Source organism: Netta rufina (assembly GCF_964035555.1).
Source record: "Netta rufina genome assembly, chromosome: 1".
NCBI lineage: Eukaryota > Metazoa > Chordata > Aves > Anseriformes > Anatidae > Netta > Netta rufina.
Window position 1 is genome coordinate 61218161 of NC_140123.1, and position 17277 is coordinate 61235437.

At 44.5% G+C, this 17277-nt stretch overlaps 1 protein-coding gene across 1 annotated transcript in view; it reads right to left on the reverse strand.

Annotated features, from left to right (window-relative positions):
- ARHGEF7 (Rho guanine nucleotide exchange factor 7) overlaps positions 1 to 2141 on the reverse strand; it is a gene marked incomplete at its 5' end in the record, with an annotated part of 110040 nt that extends 107899 nt beyond the window's left edge. Inside the window, one exon of the mRNA XM_084302978.1 lies at positions 1977 to 2141. Within this exon, the coding sequence (XP_084159104.1) occupies positions 1977 to 2141 (165 nt within the window). The remainder of the gene's footprint in view (positions 1 to 1976) is intronic.
- Positions 2142 to 17277: the final 15136 nt, after the last annotated feature.

A 17277-nucleotide genomic window follows, 5' to 3' on the forward strand; every position in this document is an offset into this window, starting at 1 on the left:
AGGTTCTTTTTGGTTTTAGTTGCTACTTTGTATTTACAGGAAAGGGAGCTCTGTCAGTCTTCAAAGTGCCTGCTGATGTCAGGTATTTATAGAAAGTTCCGATCTTAAATGAGTTTGAGAGCTGAATCAGCCTACATCTGTGGGCCAAACTGTGTATTGTTTAAACCTCAAAAAAAGCCCAATTTGAAGTGTCAGCTTTCACGACAAATAGCTAATAAAAGGGCTCATATTTAAAATGCTCTCAGGATAAAAATAATGCATAAATAACAGCAGTAGCAAAAAAAGGCATGGAAAAAAATAGCTGAATTCAGGGAAGGATGCAAATTTTATGTCTTATTAGCAATGCAGAAGAAAAAAAAAAAAAGAAAGAAAAAGTATTATGGAAATATCTCAGTTATACCTCCTTCAGACTTACACTACTTTCTCACTGCCAGCCTGTGTGGTATACACTCTGAAGCTACAGAGAAAATATTCACACAGTTGGATTGGAAAATGAGTTCATGAGTCCTTCAGATGCATCTGTGAGTTAGAAAGTACAGTGGGAAAGACCCACAAAAATAAGTTGGGACCCCCTCACAAAACAGGTAAGCAAAGAAATAGCCCTTCAAAAAAAGAAGAAAAAGGGGCAGAAAAAGTGATTTCCCCCCAGACTAAACTAAAGCCAGAGGAGAAAGGGACCTCAGACCAGCATGGGACCTCGGGCAGCTACCTGCCCCATGCCCTGTCTGGCGGAGAAGCAGCAGCCTTCCTCCCACGGCAGCTCTTCCTCCTCACCTCTCCCAGCGGTCCCAGCCTGCCCACCACCACCTGCTGCCAGACCCCGTGTCTCCACACCACCAGGTCCACACCGACGTGCACAGGACAGATCCTAGCACCCCACAGACAGCTCCTGGTGCGCCCCGCTGGGCACAGGGCAGGCTGCGGGCAGCTGTGCCCCTCTGCAAAGCCTCCCCTGGACTTGGGGTCGGGAAGGGACCCCAACACCTGAGGTGTTGGCTGCTCTGAAGTGAAAACAAGAGAGAACCTCTCGTTCACATCAGCAGAGCCACTCCTGGCAATACCGTACAGAGAAAAGCACGTGAAGTTGGGAAACACTCTTCCAGCACTTCTCTCTGTCATGCTCGTGTTTGTTTTCGAGCCTGCCGTAGAGCCTGTTCCTCATGACAAGCTCAGGGCACCGTCCCACCAGGCTGGCTGACACCTCCAGAAGGGGAAGGACCTTCCCCAAAGCCTCTCCCTACCTCACAGCTCAGCACCCAAAGCCTTGGAGCTGCCGCGCAGCGTTTTCACCTCCAACATGCAGCTGGCAACTGGAGGGGAAAGGTGGTGGCGGCCATCCCGGGCAGCTCTGCCCGTCACCCGTGGTGGCTCCCATGTTGCTCATGGAGGAGGTCTCATCCCTCTAATCATCTTGGTGGCGTTCCTGGCTGGTTTCCGTGTCCCCACTTTGCTCACGGGGACGGGAATGACCCCACTGAGCCCAGGGGACGCCAGTCCTGGACCTCGGTGCCATGGCGCAACGCAAAGCGGCGACAACTCCCCGTGTGCGGCACACCGAGCCCGGCGCCCTACCAAACTCTGAGTGGTGGCTCCCAAACTTGGTGGCTCCCAAACTCGGTGGCTCAGCGGGCGACGCGAGGAAGCCCCGAAAACCAAAAAAGTTGAAACCCCCCTCCCTCCACCAACATGGGGAGTGCCCTTCGCTCATCCCCAGGGGGAAACTTTCCCCAGTAGGGCACCGCAGCCCACCGAAAATAATAAAAAAAAAAAGCAACAAGAACACCTCAAACCAGGGGGTCGTTCTTACGATTGGGAACGGCGGGGGTGTGTGGGGAGGGCGGGGAGGGGTTGGGGGGCTCCCCGAGCAGCCGGGTGCCCCCACGGGGGAGCTCGGCACCCCGGGGGCGGTGTCGGAGGCCGCACAAAGGCGGTGCAGCCCCCCCCGCCCGGCCCCGCCATGCCGGGCAGCCGCTTACTTTGTCGATGGAGCCCGGCAGCAGGCGCTCGAGGAGGCGGCAGAGCACCACGCCGTCCTTCAGGGAGGACTGCAGGAAAGCCTCGGGGTCGGCCACCGTCTTCTTGGGCGACTCCAGCACGCCCAGGGCGATCAGCCACGTAACGGTCTGCTCGGCCGAAGTCATGGCCGCGGAGGCGATGAGGAGGAGGAGGAGGAGGAGGATGATGATGAGGAGGAGGATGAGGAGGATGATGATGGGGAGAGGGGGGGGGTGATTTTTAGGGGGAGGGGGGGGGGGGCTTCAAGCGGATGCCCCCGCCTCCCCCATGTGAATGCAGATGACGACGCCCCGCCGTCACACCGCCACCCCGTGTCAGACGCCCTCACACACACACACACTCACACCCTCACACACTCACACCCTCTCACACACACCCTCACACACTCACACACACACACACATGCAGCCGCAGAGCCGCCTCCTCCCCGCCCCCTGACATCACGGGGCTTGCGCGCCCGCGGAGGCTCCGCCAGGGCCGGGCGGAGGCTGCCCCCCGCCGGCCGCCCCGGGCTCGGGGGGAGCCCGGCAGCCCCCCCAGGGAGGTTTTTGGGTGAAAAAGGGAGGCTCTGAGGCTGGCACAGGCTGCCCAGAGAGGCTGTGGGTGCCCCATCCCTGGAGGTGCTCAAGGCCAGGCTGGGTGATGCCTTGAGCAACCTGCTCCGGTGGGCAGCATCCCAGCCCGGGGGGGCTGGAACTGGGTCGGCTTTAAGGTCCCTTCCAGCCCAAATGGCTCCATAATACCCCAGCTGTGAGCAGATCTGCCAAAGGGCAGCGGTGCCTTTGGACCCATGCCGAGATAAGCCAACCCTAACCCATAATGCAGGCAGATTTTCTTAAACTCTGACGCCCGAGGTGCAATATCTCTTCCAACATTTCTCGGCACCAACCATCTGAGACTTCTGCTTCCCCGCTTTGCCTTCTTGGTGCATATTTGGAGCAACAGCTGCCTACCGGATAGCTACAGAGAAGGCAAGCTCACCTATTTCTCGTGATCGGAAAGCAGCACAGATGGCTTAACCACGTCCAAGAGTTCCCCAAGGCTGGGGAACAGCCTCCAAATCTTTCCAAACCTGGGTGGAGGTGCCCAAAATGTTGAGGAGCATGCCAGTCTCTTCCCAGCTTCCTTTCCTTTCAGGCTTCCCCCTGGAAGGTGCTTACCATCCATCCCACCGCACTGCTTGCCTGTTCTGTGCTTTCCTCCTTCTGGTCTCAGTCCCGTTTGTACCAAAAGCTGCTAGGACTGACCGATATCCTGCATCCATCTCATCCCGTGAGCGCAAGCTGTATTGGGAGGGAAAGTTCGGAAGTAACACAAAGGATGGGGCACGTCACTATGACCAGTTTTTCCTCCTTACTCTTCTTTGTTTCACCATCAAGCTGTTCAGATTATCTTATGTCCTGACTTCAGTCCCAGTTTTGCTTCTAAATCATTCATAGGCTGATGATGCCCTGTATTTGGGAACCCCATATGGTAATATTTAAGCAACCGAAAACCTTTCTGAAGACATCAAAAGGCATGATTTTAACTACCTTTTCCTATAAAACATTTTTAAATATAGGCAAAGATGAAAAAGTCATTTTGGTATTGACTCATAAAGTATAGATACAGAGCACATATGTACTAGGTTCAGGAAACTCTCTTTACACAAAGAGATTTTTATATTTTTAATTTTACTTCTAGTTTAGCTTACTAAGAAGATCTGGACCCCTCTTTGAAAGAGATTAAGACATATGCTAGCCAAATTTGGCAGAGATCTTGTAGATCTAGCAGCACTTCATTTTCAGCAAATAAAGATTTTATACTTGACAATTTCTTTGGACTTTCAGAAGCTTTTGTCTTCCAAGAAGTTATTAAAGAAACCAGGTAGTCACAAGATAGAAGGTAAATTTCTGCCATGGATTAGCAAGTGGTTGAAAGACAAAACAGCAGGAATAAATTGGCAGTTTTCAATTCGACAAAAAGTTAATGCTGGAGATACCTCCTGTATTCTGCAACGTAGGCTGAGTTGTCCGGAATATTTATCCCAAGCTTAAAGTGATGAAAAGGCAGTTGTACTCCTGCATGTTTTATTCCATCTTTCAGCCTGCAAGCAACAGTTTTCAGAGGAGGGGGAAAAGGAGAGGAAGGAAACAGCAGGTAGAGAAAGCTGCTGCTCCATTTTGGACTCCCATTTTCCATTTTTCATTTCCAGCTATTAATACCTCGCCCGTCAGCTCCTGGAGCAGCAATGAGGTGCTCTGGCCAGATACACAATTCTCTGCTTTCCCTGTGCCAAACCAAGGTCAGCATTTCGATGGGGAGGAGGCTAATTAAATATCAGTCCGGCTTGGATAGAAATCACCTTGACAGACTGTATTTAGCTATGTAGGGGTCTTACTGGATCAATCACTGTCCTGGGATGCCCGTGCAGTAGTAACTGTCTGTGTAGATTTGCCTATGGAGGTTTACATCCCTTAGAGTAAAAGCCTCGCCCCAACAAAGCAACACTTGTATGAAACTCAGAGGTATGTTTCCACGTCTGGTTGAACCTACCTTTCAAAAGTGCCCTGAAGTGCCTCCAGCTGGCAGGGGAGCTAGGGCTCTCGCACATACATCTGCATGCCAGAGATGGAGTTGGAGCTCTCTCTCGGAAAGCAGACCCACCAGCCCCACGGTACCAGCACAGGTGAAGATGGAGAAATACAGAGTAGAAGACCACTCTACATGGATGAAGCCATGTGGTCAGGTTTGCTGGGCTCCCATTGCAAATAGGAGGCTGCTGCTTCTGACAAAGCAAGGGTAGGCACTTGTAGAGCTGTCTGCCCATCTCCTCTCGGAGAGATGCCTTTAGTAGCTAAGGCAGGACAGAAACCTGCAGCAAGCGTAGGCTCGGTCAGCCTCAGCTTCTCTTCTCCAAAAGCATTAATCTTAGTGAGGGGGGCAGCAAGAGAGTATGCTTTCCTCTGGACTGAGCTGTGCTAGAAAACTAACTAGAAAACTAAGTTGTTTTCTAGTTGTTTTCTAGTGAGTACAAGGAAGGCAGAGAGAGAGGAAGGAAATAAATACAAATGGATCAATAAAATAAAATAAACTTGAAGAGAAAAATGTGTAGGAGATACGAGTGGGGGAAAAAATAGACCAACAACAGAGAGACAGTTATATTTGGATAACTTTATACCCAATACATTTAATTATCTTCGAGGTGCCAAAGTATTTTGATAGGCAGATGCAAAATTTCTGGTGCCGAGAGCATGTCAACCAAGCATAAAGGAATGAGTACATAGGGAGTGCAGTTACAGTGCTGGTGCAGAAGCACAGAGAGGAGACTCCTGAAGCCCGTGTTTAGCAATGGGACACGGGCACCCTGATGCTCGGGCCCATGGTGCTCAGCTCCAGGACAGGTGGCCAGGCAGATTGGCGATCTTGGTCTTAACAATCAGATTTTGTTTTGAAGGTCTGCTTCATTTCGAAGAGCAATTAAGACAACTCTCTGTGTTATAAGCTTTATCATGACCATTGATGCTTCTGTAGCTTTTATCCTGGCTATCATCTTTAGATGGAAATACCCGCAGAGTCCTCTGGCAAGCCTGTGGTAGCCCCAAATATAGCTTTGCTTCCGTGCTCCTGAGACCATCGATTCAACAGCTACACTACCTGTGTCTTCTAAGTGCAATTCAGGATAATGGCATTGATCTGTTATATCCCTCATTCTTTCAGAAACCAATAATAAGTATCTCCACTTCAGGCAGAGATGAATATAAAATGACGGTCCTCGCAACTGAGGGCTTAGTCTAAATCACGCACGATAGAAGATGAAGGATAGACCTGAGAAAGGAAGAAATGAAGAAGGACAATAGTCAGCGGTGCAGTCACACAAGAGGAAAGAAATCTATTTTAATTGCCATTTTGGAAGTATTTTATTCACGCTTAATGAGGACCGAGGAAGAAATGAAGGACAGGGATTGAATGTCTAGAAATCAAAATGGCTAGAAATGATTGAAAAGGGCTTGAATTTAAACCAAAAAAGGAGTCAGGATTTTCAGATTTTTGTCTTTTTTAATGTGTGAATACTGAATGGACAGTATTTACCAAAATTTGCCCTACATTTTGTTAGCATGAGATGGAGTAAGTGCTTTTTTAACAACACAGGCTGGGCGGAAGCAAAGCAGCAGTTCCCCTGGGGAAGGTGTTGGGGGAAGGGAATTTGGCAGTGCCTCCGCACTTTCAGGCCAGTCACAGAGAAAGCCGTGTCCTGCAGGCTGAAATATCAGATGCAGATCCCCAGCTGGTAGCAGTTGTCACGGCTGCCTTGAAGTTGATGAATCTGTGACGTTTTTAAACAGCGAGCCCTAAAACTTTTGCTCTGAACTCTCACGACAGAGCCCTGACATGACCGTCCAGAAACAGAGGACTGTAGGATATACCTGATGGAGAGTTCTGGGCAGAGTAAGGGTTTTGCAGAGTCATCGGTGAAACCTCATTTAGAGTACAGCACAGCAACTTGGACAACCACATTCAAGAAAAATTAAATCACACTGGAACAGAGTCATTGGAAGAGTGACAGTGATCTTCTGAGAGCCTGGCTTGTTTAGCCTGGCAAAACAAAGCCTGAGAAAGGGGATAGGATTGCTGTCTATAAATACACCAGTGAGTAAATATCACAGATAGACCAGAGCTATTTAAGCTTAAGGACAATGCTAGCACAAAAACAAATGGATACAAACAAGACCTGAATCAATTTATGCTGGAAATCAGAAAAGGGCTCGATTCTTCTGGCCATAAAATTCTTCAACGCGAATAAGAAGTAGTGGGGCGAGTTGCCCAGCCATTTTTTGAAAGAAGTGCAACGAGTGGAGTGAAGTGATTATACCACTCGACTGCAGTAGCAGGGACTGGGCTTTGCCCGGGCTCCCTTCCTCAGCAGAAATCGCCCGGCAAAATTTGTGCTTTGCCTACCAGAATCAAAGTGGGCCAAGCATTCATCATGATGGATGCTGTTTAGTGTGAGGAGTCAAATAAGCAGAACCACAGTCAAAGCCATTCCTTCACTCCCAGTGAATGCTAATGACACTCGTTCAGCGCTGCATGGAAAATTCACTTGGTAAACTAGGTTAATGGAAGAAAATCCTCTTCTCTGAGGGACACGGCCACTGGGTTGGAAGCCACACGCGGTGACCCTTGCACGTATTTTGTAGTGTCCTTTTTTGTAAATATTTTCCAGCCCCATGAAAGTTTGCCACAGACCTCTGCCAGCTTGCCTTAAAAAATGCAGTCCCTACCAGAGCAAAGTAGGGTCCTGCTAGTGGTACCAATAGCCTGTCCCCTCCCTGACTCCGAAGGTCCGGGCAGTAGACAGGCGTTTTTCCAAGTTCCTGGAGTACGGGAGGATGGAAAGGCAGCACACAGGGTGGGAAAGGGGAGGAGAACAGCAGGATGCTGGAGGTTCTTGGTCACTGCATTGGTCGGCAGCAACAAAAAGAGCAACTCTCCAGTCAGCAGACGTGTGATAGCATTTCCACACTTCGATCCCAGTACATTTGATACAACCAGAAAACTGGATTACCCCCTATTTACACGGGAAATCACTGTCTCCACATGGCACAGCAAGTGTCACCGCCTCCCTGCTCCCCTCTTTTTATTTTTTGGGCACAGGGTTGCACTGCTGGTACTGGCAGGGAGGGCTTTGGGAGCCTGCTCCCTTTGGCTCCTGGCCACAGCCCGCGTGTGGCACGTAGCAAGGCTCAGCGAGAGTGGCTATCGGCTCGATCAAGCTTTTAAGTGCTCCCTGGACTATTTCTGCAGCAGACCACGTGAGTTTATGGAGTTTTTATTTTTAGTCCTACAGTACAATTTGTTGACTACGTGCGTTTCGCATGCAGTGGGTATCGAAGTGCCAAGGTGAAAGAAGCCGTTTAATGATCTGCCAATATATGTTACAGTCAGTAAACGCTGCAGATAACGAATGTCACCGTTTGCCTTACAGTTAGCGTCTGCACCCTTTCAGCCCTCATGATCATGTATTTATATTACATCCATTTAGGTTGCAGACCTTCGTATCACCGCTGGTTCGCTTTAGACTTGCTTCAGCCCCTCTCAGCCAGCAGTAGCACGTTCCCCAAGTGCTCCTTCTGAAAGAAGCCAAGCACAAAATGAACTGTTCCAACAAAAATCTCTCTGAAGACCCAGCTAGCTTACCAAACCTTTACCTAAAGGGCTTGCAGTGGTGCTGCTACCAGGACCAGGTCCACCTGAGGGAGCTGCCCCTGCCCTTCTGCTTCTCCTCACCAGCTCCACACACCTCTGGCTGCTCTCTTTCGTGCAGGTGAATACTGCAGTCACCTGATGGAGATGGATTATGGAGATGGTTATTCATCTCAGCCCTTCGCCTTTTTCTCTTTGAGCTCCCGGTGTTAAAGAAATTGTGTATTGTTCCTTGGCTTTTTTAGCCCTGTTTGCAGCAATTAGCATTTTTAGTGCTTTTAACTTTAGCCAAATAAACTTGCAAAGTATGTTCTGATTAACTAGTAACCACATGACAAGCAGCTTTGTACACAAGATTGTCCAGAGGCCTTGAATCCTGAAGATCTAGAAATTTATAAAAGCCAAGGTGTATGCACAGAGTCACATCACAGCTGCTCGGAGAGGAGAAATAAGTCACCATCAAGCTGGATTTTCCTCAAGTTTAGGTAATGTCATCTCTTAGCGATTAACTATCTGCTAGGTCTGCCCTCTCTTAATTTCTCCTGGCGTTTTTCAGGTGAAGCTATTGCCCCACGTGAAAATGCCCCTGGTAAGGAACGAGTCAGGCCTCCATTACTCAGTGGTCTCATATAAAGCCTCATGCTTCCGACAAAGTAATGGGATATTCTTGCTTTTAAGCACGGGAACCGGATAATAAAACACTGCAAGAACCCTGGGCTGAAGATTGCCTGAAATTTTTGTCTCCTTTTCCGGTGCTGATGTTTCCTAAGCTCCCAACGGAGATTTTCTACATCTATGTAAAACATTTTTTGAAAGACAGCTCCGCAGTCATTGCTTCCACATCACTCATCTAGTTTCCAGCAGGCATATTCCAGCTCCTTATCAGATATAGCTGCAAAAGGGAAACACATAGCGAAGGTAAGATAAAATCTGCTTTTAAATTAAGCAAAAAAAAAGTTTTTCAGTGTTTACCTTGGATTTTCTAGGGCACTTCCAAAGCACTGGAGATCTCCATTTATTTTCAGCGTATTACCTGCCATGACTACATGCGATGGCTGTATTACATTAATCGGGAATTGCTGCAATGGACTGACTCTGTAATTGCTTTCCGATCTGAAGAGTGTTCAGTCTCATCTCTACTCATAATCACTATCTGATCAGTGAAACGGTCCATGATAAAAGCTGGGTAAGAAAGTTTCCCTCTTTACTAATTGGACAAGACTTGGAAACCAGAGGCTTTTCTGGGAGTGCTGCCTATTTTCCTCATAATTATTTGCATATTCAGTTCAACAGCAAAACAAGTCCATAATTGTTCAGTTCAGAAATGAAAAGCTTCTCATCATGTACATCGGTCAGAAAAAACATGAGCAATCACTACATCAATTCTAAATAGCACTAAATCAGTACTACCTGCACTAATTTGGGATTAGGAAGTGTATAAAACAAAAACTTAAGAAGCTTAAGAAGGACATGAAGGGAAGGAAAGCTGCTAGAGACGTTGTTTTATGTATGCTTGTTAGTACAAGGAAGAACTTTTCCACTGTTCAACGTGTAAATTACATTCACCATCTAATCACACCGAGACAATCTGAGGTGTTTCCACATTCAGATATGTTTTCCACATATCAGATATAGCTGATGTGTAACTCACAACAGCGCTGCCATCGCCTTAAATTTGATAACAAGGGTGGGGTCAGACCTAAATGTGAGCCTCCCGCTTTGATGCCTGACATAAATAATGCACACAGAGAGTCTCAAATGTTATTTGGCTCTACTGCTGTGGATTGAATGTCATGGCTTAATGCCACTGTGCAGAAATAACACCACCAAAATAACTTGATCTAACTATTTAACCTTGCAAATGCATAGTAGGAAATGAGGCAAAGCCTGAAAAAAAAAAAATATGGGGGAGGGAGTTAAAAATAAATAAATAAAGGCTGAAACTGAGTCTTTGAATCCTTGTGGTTCAAACCCACATTGCTTTCACATCATTTTGTTCCATCCAAACTCATAAGACTGTCTGGACCAGTAATGGTTATTACAACATCATTACACTCCCGCATAGCTGTTTGTGCCTACTGATCAAATAATTCTCAAAAATAGGCCTATTTAATTAGGTGATAGAGAAGGCAAACACTGAAGTCCATTCTCAAGCAAATTCTCAGAAAGTAACATGAGAGTTTTACATGAGAAAGGACTGACAAAATATTCAACAAACACTCAGTGTCTGGCTTTTTTTGTTCTCCTAAATTTCAGTGCAAAAGAAAGGGAGAGTAATGCTTTAAATATAAAGTATATAATTTCACATTATCTTTTTTTCAAAAGACATTGCAGCACATCAGATTAATCTGTGGCAACTTCTGTCTGCAACTTCTACTGATGAGAATAATCCTTTCCATCAAACGCATAGATGAGTAATATTTAAAAGCTAGCAGTTGTGTTTTCTTCAGTGTAACTTCCCAAGCTGTGGTGTTGACCATCAAAATCTGTCTAGGGACAGAATTTCACCAGGACTGCTCCACCTGAGATTTCAAGCTCAGACAACTCAATCAATACAAAACAGATGAGGCTGAACCACCAGAAAGCAGATCACTCAAAAGTGGGCTCCTGTGCACCAATTCCAACTTTTTGTTCTTGACATTAGAGCTGTTCAGAAGTTCAACTTCAAGATTGGCTTATTTTCCAAGCCAGCTAGGAGAAAAATGCACTCAGCCACTGTCGTGCCTGTACGACTGCACTCTTTGCTCAAACCAACTTAAAAATAAGTCTTTTGAGCATCTTCCACACACACGTGAAATATTTCAAGAGAAAAAGGCAAACATCACTGTTTCCTGTTGTAGAATCATAGAATGGCTCAGGTTGGAAGGGACCCCAAAGCTCATCTAACTCTAACCCCCCTGCCACAGGCAGGGATGCCACCCACTAGACAAGGTTGGCCAAGGCCCCATCCAGCCTGGCCTTGAACACCTCCAGGGATGGGGCATCCACAGCTTCTCTGGGCAGCCTGTTCTAGTGCCTCACTGCCCTTACAGTGAAGAATTTCCTCCTAATATCTAGTCTAAATCTACCCTCTTTTAGTTTAAGGCCATTCCCCCTTGTCCTATCTTTACTTACCCAAGTAGAGTCCTTCTCCATCTTTTCTATAAGTCCCCTTTAAGTATTGAAAGGTCACAATGAGGTCTTCCCAGAGCCTTCTCCTCTCCAGGCTGAACATCCCCAGCACTCTCAGCCTTTCTTCACAGGAAGAAAGGAAAGTCATTGACAACTTTCTGAAATGACAAATGAAAACTCAGAGACACCACCCACTGTTGCTATCTCCTTAAAAGTGGAATTGGACCGTTCACCAGCTCCAGCAGGGGAGCTCACCTCAGAGCCTGCACTTTGCACTCATTGGAAAATTGCACCCTCGCTTTTGCTGCAGAAGATGGATCATACCCCACCACACACCTATGCACTTTCCTGCCCCATGGAGAATGGATCCAGAGCCTCAACTGGGTATGGAGGGAGTGCAAAACAACCAGAGAAGCACCGACACAAGAAGTCCGTATGTCTTCCAGACTCCTTCCCCCATTCTGTTGAATACAAGCTTCATTTTTCCCAAATAAAAAGACCATGGAGAGAACTGAAGAGGGAACTTTACAGGGATTTTCCTTCGTCATTTTTTCCTCTTGATTTTAATTCATGAAGAAATAATTAATGTCTAGGGAAAATTGTTCTGAATCTCTCAGGATTTTTAATATTGATCTAAATAAAGGTTGTTTTTTATACAGAAGCTGCAATGAACTATTCATTAAACAGATGCAACACTGCATTTGGACCAGAGCTATTTTTTCGCATGAATAAAAAATAAATGAAAATAATAAAGCAATGAGTTCTGCAATTACTGGAGATCTTTATCTATGCTCTTTCTGCTAGTATCCCAGTTTCTTCAAAAGTTTGAGCCTTAGAAGCCTCCAGCCAGTGAGAATTATGGACCAAGTAGTCCTACACCATGTAAGTTTATTTAACCATTACACAAAACCAGCTCATAGCACGTTTGGCTTCATAGTAGCTACGGATTGACTCCACGATTTTTATTCAGTCCCTATTAAATGCCGTGGGATCTTTGCCTAAACATCTATAACAGCAGATCTTCTATAGCAGTAATTAAACATAATTATACATTGTGTGAAAAAGCTGGATAGTCTTATTTGTGTGGAAGGGGCTTTTAATCCTCAAAAAGACACAGCAGGGCTGTTTGAGGAAGAGCTACTATTCCATACAATAAGATAAAAGTCTGGACCCCAGGCTCTTTTATTTAATACTCTGTTGTTATGTTTTAATTTGCAAAGCACGAGGCAGATTATTTGCTTTATTTTAAAGTACGTTTTAGAGCTGCATGTATTAAACTGTATAGTTCTATCTGAAATATACATATTCATAATTTACGGCAAAATAAACTAACAAAAAGGGAAAAAAAAAAAAAAAGTAGTGATGACATGTCAAGCCTGCTGGACTACAAAGCTGGATATAATTTAGCTTCCTCTTCCAAATGGTGGAAATAGTAACTCTGAAAAAATACTACACAAAGAAACTTTGAAAGAATTTAACTTTTTATAGTTAATTAATGTTCTTTTTGTTAGGTTTGTAAACACTAGAATCTGTCTCTCATAAGCTAATTTAGCTTCAACAAAGGTATTTCATTGTTTACTGTAAATTACAGCTTTAAGTTACCATTCAAAGCCAAGAAGAATCGTGTTTCAAGTTAAAGGACCGAAAAAGAAAAAAAAAAAAAAATGACTGTCAAGAACTCTTCACTTTTAGACCATGAACTTTCACACGGCCCTTTAGTCATAACTCTAAGAATAACAATAAATAAATAAATAAATAAATAAATAAATATATAAATAAAAGCTCTGTGCTGGGACTGCATTTCCTGTAACATATGTTCATGATTGAGGTATTTAACCAGCACATGATGTGCTCAGGCGGAGCGGAAGCTGCCCCTCTGTAGCAGCCAGTTGAGCTCCCAAAATAAAGCGCAGAAGGAGTTTGCCAACCGCAGCACAGCGCAGCCTCCGCTATCCACTCCTGCAGGGAGGTGTTAGTACAGCGACGGGAGGAATGCTGCAAACGATCTGAATATTCAGTTAATAATGTTGACACATATTGTAGACGAAAATGAGATCTGCAGAGAGTTATTCCTTTAAACAGGCTTTATACAATGCAAGCCTGCAAACAGATCAATTTCCAGCACGGCCATTAGTTCCCATTTGTTTAAAGGCCTGGGAAGCATATGGTGCTGGTAGCACAAAAGAGTGAGAAGGACTACAGAGAGAGATAAAGCTCTAGGTAAAGCTGTGTGCATGGTGAGTAGGCAAAAATACTGCTTCTGAAGAAAACTCATTGGAACAGCCTGAAGCAAAAGGGGAAAAAAAAGAATAAAACTTTTAGGCCAGTACAGAAAATTTAGCTTGGTCACATTAATGCCCTGCTGCCTTGTGCACTCAGTGCCAGAGTGCAGCCAGCAGGGCAAGGGAAGGGATGCTTCCCATTTGTGAGGCCGCTTCTGGAGCACTGCATCCTGTCCTGGGCTCCCCAGAACAAGAGATTTCTTGGCCATCTAGAGCCAGTCCAGCACGGGATGAGGATGGCTGAGGGGCTGGAGCCTGTGAGATAAAAGGAGAGACAGAAAGCTGGGTTAGTTCAGCCTGGAAAAGAGCAGGCTGAGGAGGCAGCTGTTTGCCGCCTCTGCTTACCTAATGGGGGGCTGCAGAGGAGACGGGACCTGATGCTCCTCAGAGACACGCGGTGAAGACTCAAGTCACTGCAAGGAACTTCTGAGTGGATGTGGGAAATCAAGTCACAGGGAGAGCAATGAGGGGCTGGGACAGGCTGCCCAGAAGAAGCAGCTTCCAGGGTGTGTGTAGTTATTCAAAACTCAACTAGAGAAAGGCCACCACGAGCTGATCTAACTGCAGGTGGCCTTGCTTTGAGCAGGAGGCTGGACTAGAGATATCCAGGGGTCCCTTCTGACCTCAGTTACCCACGGTTCTGCTCAGCAATGAGGTGAGATGCAATTGTGGAGGTGTGCATGGCAGGCAGCACTGAAGTTTCACTGTTGAAAGCTGGGCATGGAAGTGAGTACCATCACACAACAAGAGCTGCCTGCTAGGCAAACTCTCCACCAGCCTGTAGCACCAGTCTTCTAGCTAAGTCAAAGCCAAATCTTTCTGGAAGACAAGATATAGAGATCTAGATATCTGTATCTATTATGTATGTATGTATGTATTTATGTATAGATAGATAGATAGATAGATAGATAGATATAAATATAGGTATAAATATAGAGAAAGATAGAGATAGATAAATAGAGATGTAGATGTAGATGTAGATGTAGATGTAGATGTAGATGTAGATGTAGATGTAGATGTAGATGTAGATGTAGATGTAGATATAAATATTTAGATATAGATTCCTTCACTGGAAGGAATGACACCTTCACAAAAATCATTGAATGTGACATCCAGAAACTGGAGGCAAACAAAACTGTTACCTACCTGTTTTGCAGGTGGAGAGCACTTTTATACTGGGGAGATTAAAACTGAAATTGGTATTTATATAAATACTGAAGTCAGTATTTAAATAAATTATTTATATTCCAATGACTTGGCAAAAATTCTTGATGTATTGACTTTATAAATCCTGTGTCTTTATCAGTATGGATAGAATAATACAGCTAAATTATAAAAACAAGCTTTGATGATTCACTATCCAGGAGTTATTCCCTGTGAAGCTTCTATCTCCAAGTACTTGAGGCAAAAATAAAATAATGTTAAGAATAACAACAAGCACATGTGCTAATGAAGCTGCTGATAACAGCAAGGGGAAAGTGAGAATGCGAGGAAGGAGCAAGACACAAAGCGTATGACCTATGAGAAAAGATGGAGCAAATCTTCGAGCACATAGAAAGGCTGTTGCAAAACAGATGGAAATAATGTGTTTCCCGTGTCTGTGGTGCATGAAATGAGAAGGAACAGGCTTAAACTGTGGCAAGGCAAATTCAGATGCAACACTGGGAAATGTCTTTACAGCTTTTCTGGGGAGCTGTTGTAATCTTAGCATTGTTTGCAACCTTTAAGAAAGCACGAGACAAGTATCTGTCAGAAGTGATGTATCTCTGCGTGTTCCTGCCTGGGAACAGGAAGATGCACTACGTGAACCTTGATGCCCCTTCAAGCGTGACGATTTCATACAGAAGCTTTTATATAGCGAACACAGGAATAAAAAGATAGCACCGATTCTAAATTACAGCCTAAAATACGATCTGAACTAGAGTTACACCTCTAAGAGAAAGATCAATAATCAAGAGGTTTTAGATGGTATTTGCTAAAGAAAATTCATATTAATTACCTTGACATTAGAAAAACTGTATATATATATACATATATATATATATATATATATATATATATATATAAATGCTCAAGGCATTTTATTACTCAGTACTGAGCAGGCAGATGAGACAGCAGCCAGTTATCTAACGGAGCCTCCATGAATATGACTTCAGATGTGATCTGAGATATGGAGAATGTCAAACTAAATAATCGCTCGTGCTTCTGGCCTTAAAATGCAGACATAAAACAGAATTTCTCTTTGGTCACCCATGGCCAGAAAGACCGAAACAACTCCAGTGGTTGCTTATGGATTTCCAGGACTAGAGGCTGCATTTATAAAAACGGTTCTGATTTACTCCTCAAGAATTTTCAGGAAAGCAAAATGAAACAGGGGAATCCCAATTTCGCAGCATATTTTTCAGAATAATGAAAATAGCAGCCCAAAATGAACCATCGTGTGTTAGCTAGAGGCTCCTTGATTTCTTTAGCAGCACAACCGTAGGCAACCCACATCTTTTCTCCTTTCTCTTCCTCTCAGCTATTTTAAAAGGTGACCTCATCCGTGTATCTAATAAAATCACAAAAGCTCAAAAGCTTAGTATGCTGAGCTCAGTGATGTTCTTAGCTCTGTCTCTTAATAATTGCTTTCACAGTGCCTCCCCCTACCCGTAAGACGAGCTAGATGAATTGGAGCTAACTTCATTACAGATCCAAGCCAGAGCAGCTTCTGCTTCCTGTCACGTCCCCAGCGGTGAAAGGCTCCCTCCAACTTTCGCTGCAGAGTTCAGACTGCAGCATACATACAGATTTTACTCAGGCACCATGATTTTATCCGTCCACACAGGCTGATATTATGCACCCTCATGTGTAATAGTAGCTAAAAACTATAGAGCCACTGCATGATTTTCTTAATTTTGCCCTACTGTGAACGTCCCTCTTTATTTTAGCAAAGGACAAAGGCAGCTGTACAAGCAATTCAAAAGAAGCAGAGCTGAACACTAACCTGGAGAACATAAAGAGTAATAAATCACAAAATGCTTATAGAAAGGTGTTACAAACTATCCTCACATAACTAGCCATTAAACTGTTTTGTTGTGTTTGTTTTTTTGTTGTTGTTGTTGTTTTTTTTAATTCTGAAAAAAGAAAAAGGTCAACAAAATGAGTATTTTTTTCTCAAGACTTAAAACCAGAGGTATTTAAACAAATAATACTTTTTATAAAGCAGGTAAGGAACAAGCCCTTCTGGCAACACTTCACACTGGCTTTCCCTTAGCCTCAAGCTATATATAAGGAGGTACTGCTTGCACACACAAAGGCTACAGAGCAAGCAGAAATTACCCCATGTTTTTATTTGCAGTTGCAGAATCAGGAACAATTTTTGGAGAGAAAAAAAAAAACACAACAACAGACATTGAGTTGTAGCAAACTCATTGAAAAAAAGCAAAAATGAATGGAGTCTTCTCTAAGAAGGTCCCATCTTATGTATAGCTCTTAATTACTCTTATTTAATTGAAAGATGAAGTGATATATATAAACTCTCTTAGGTGTATTACATGCTATTTCCCTCTTTGACCAGTTACATGACACATGACTTTATTTCCTTCTATTTTTCTTGATGCTCTCTTCTTCATTCATATTTACTTTATTTATCCCCTGTCTTTTTATCCTTTCTTATTTCTTTTTATTATTATTATTATTTTTT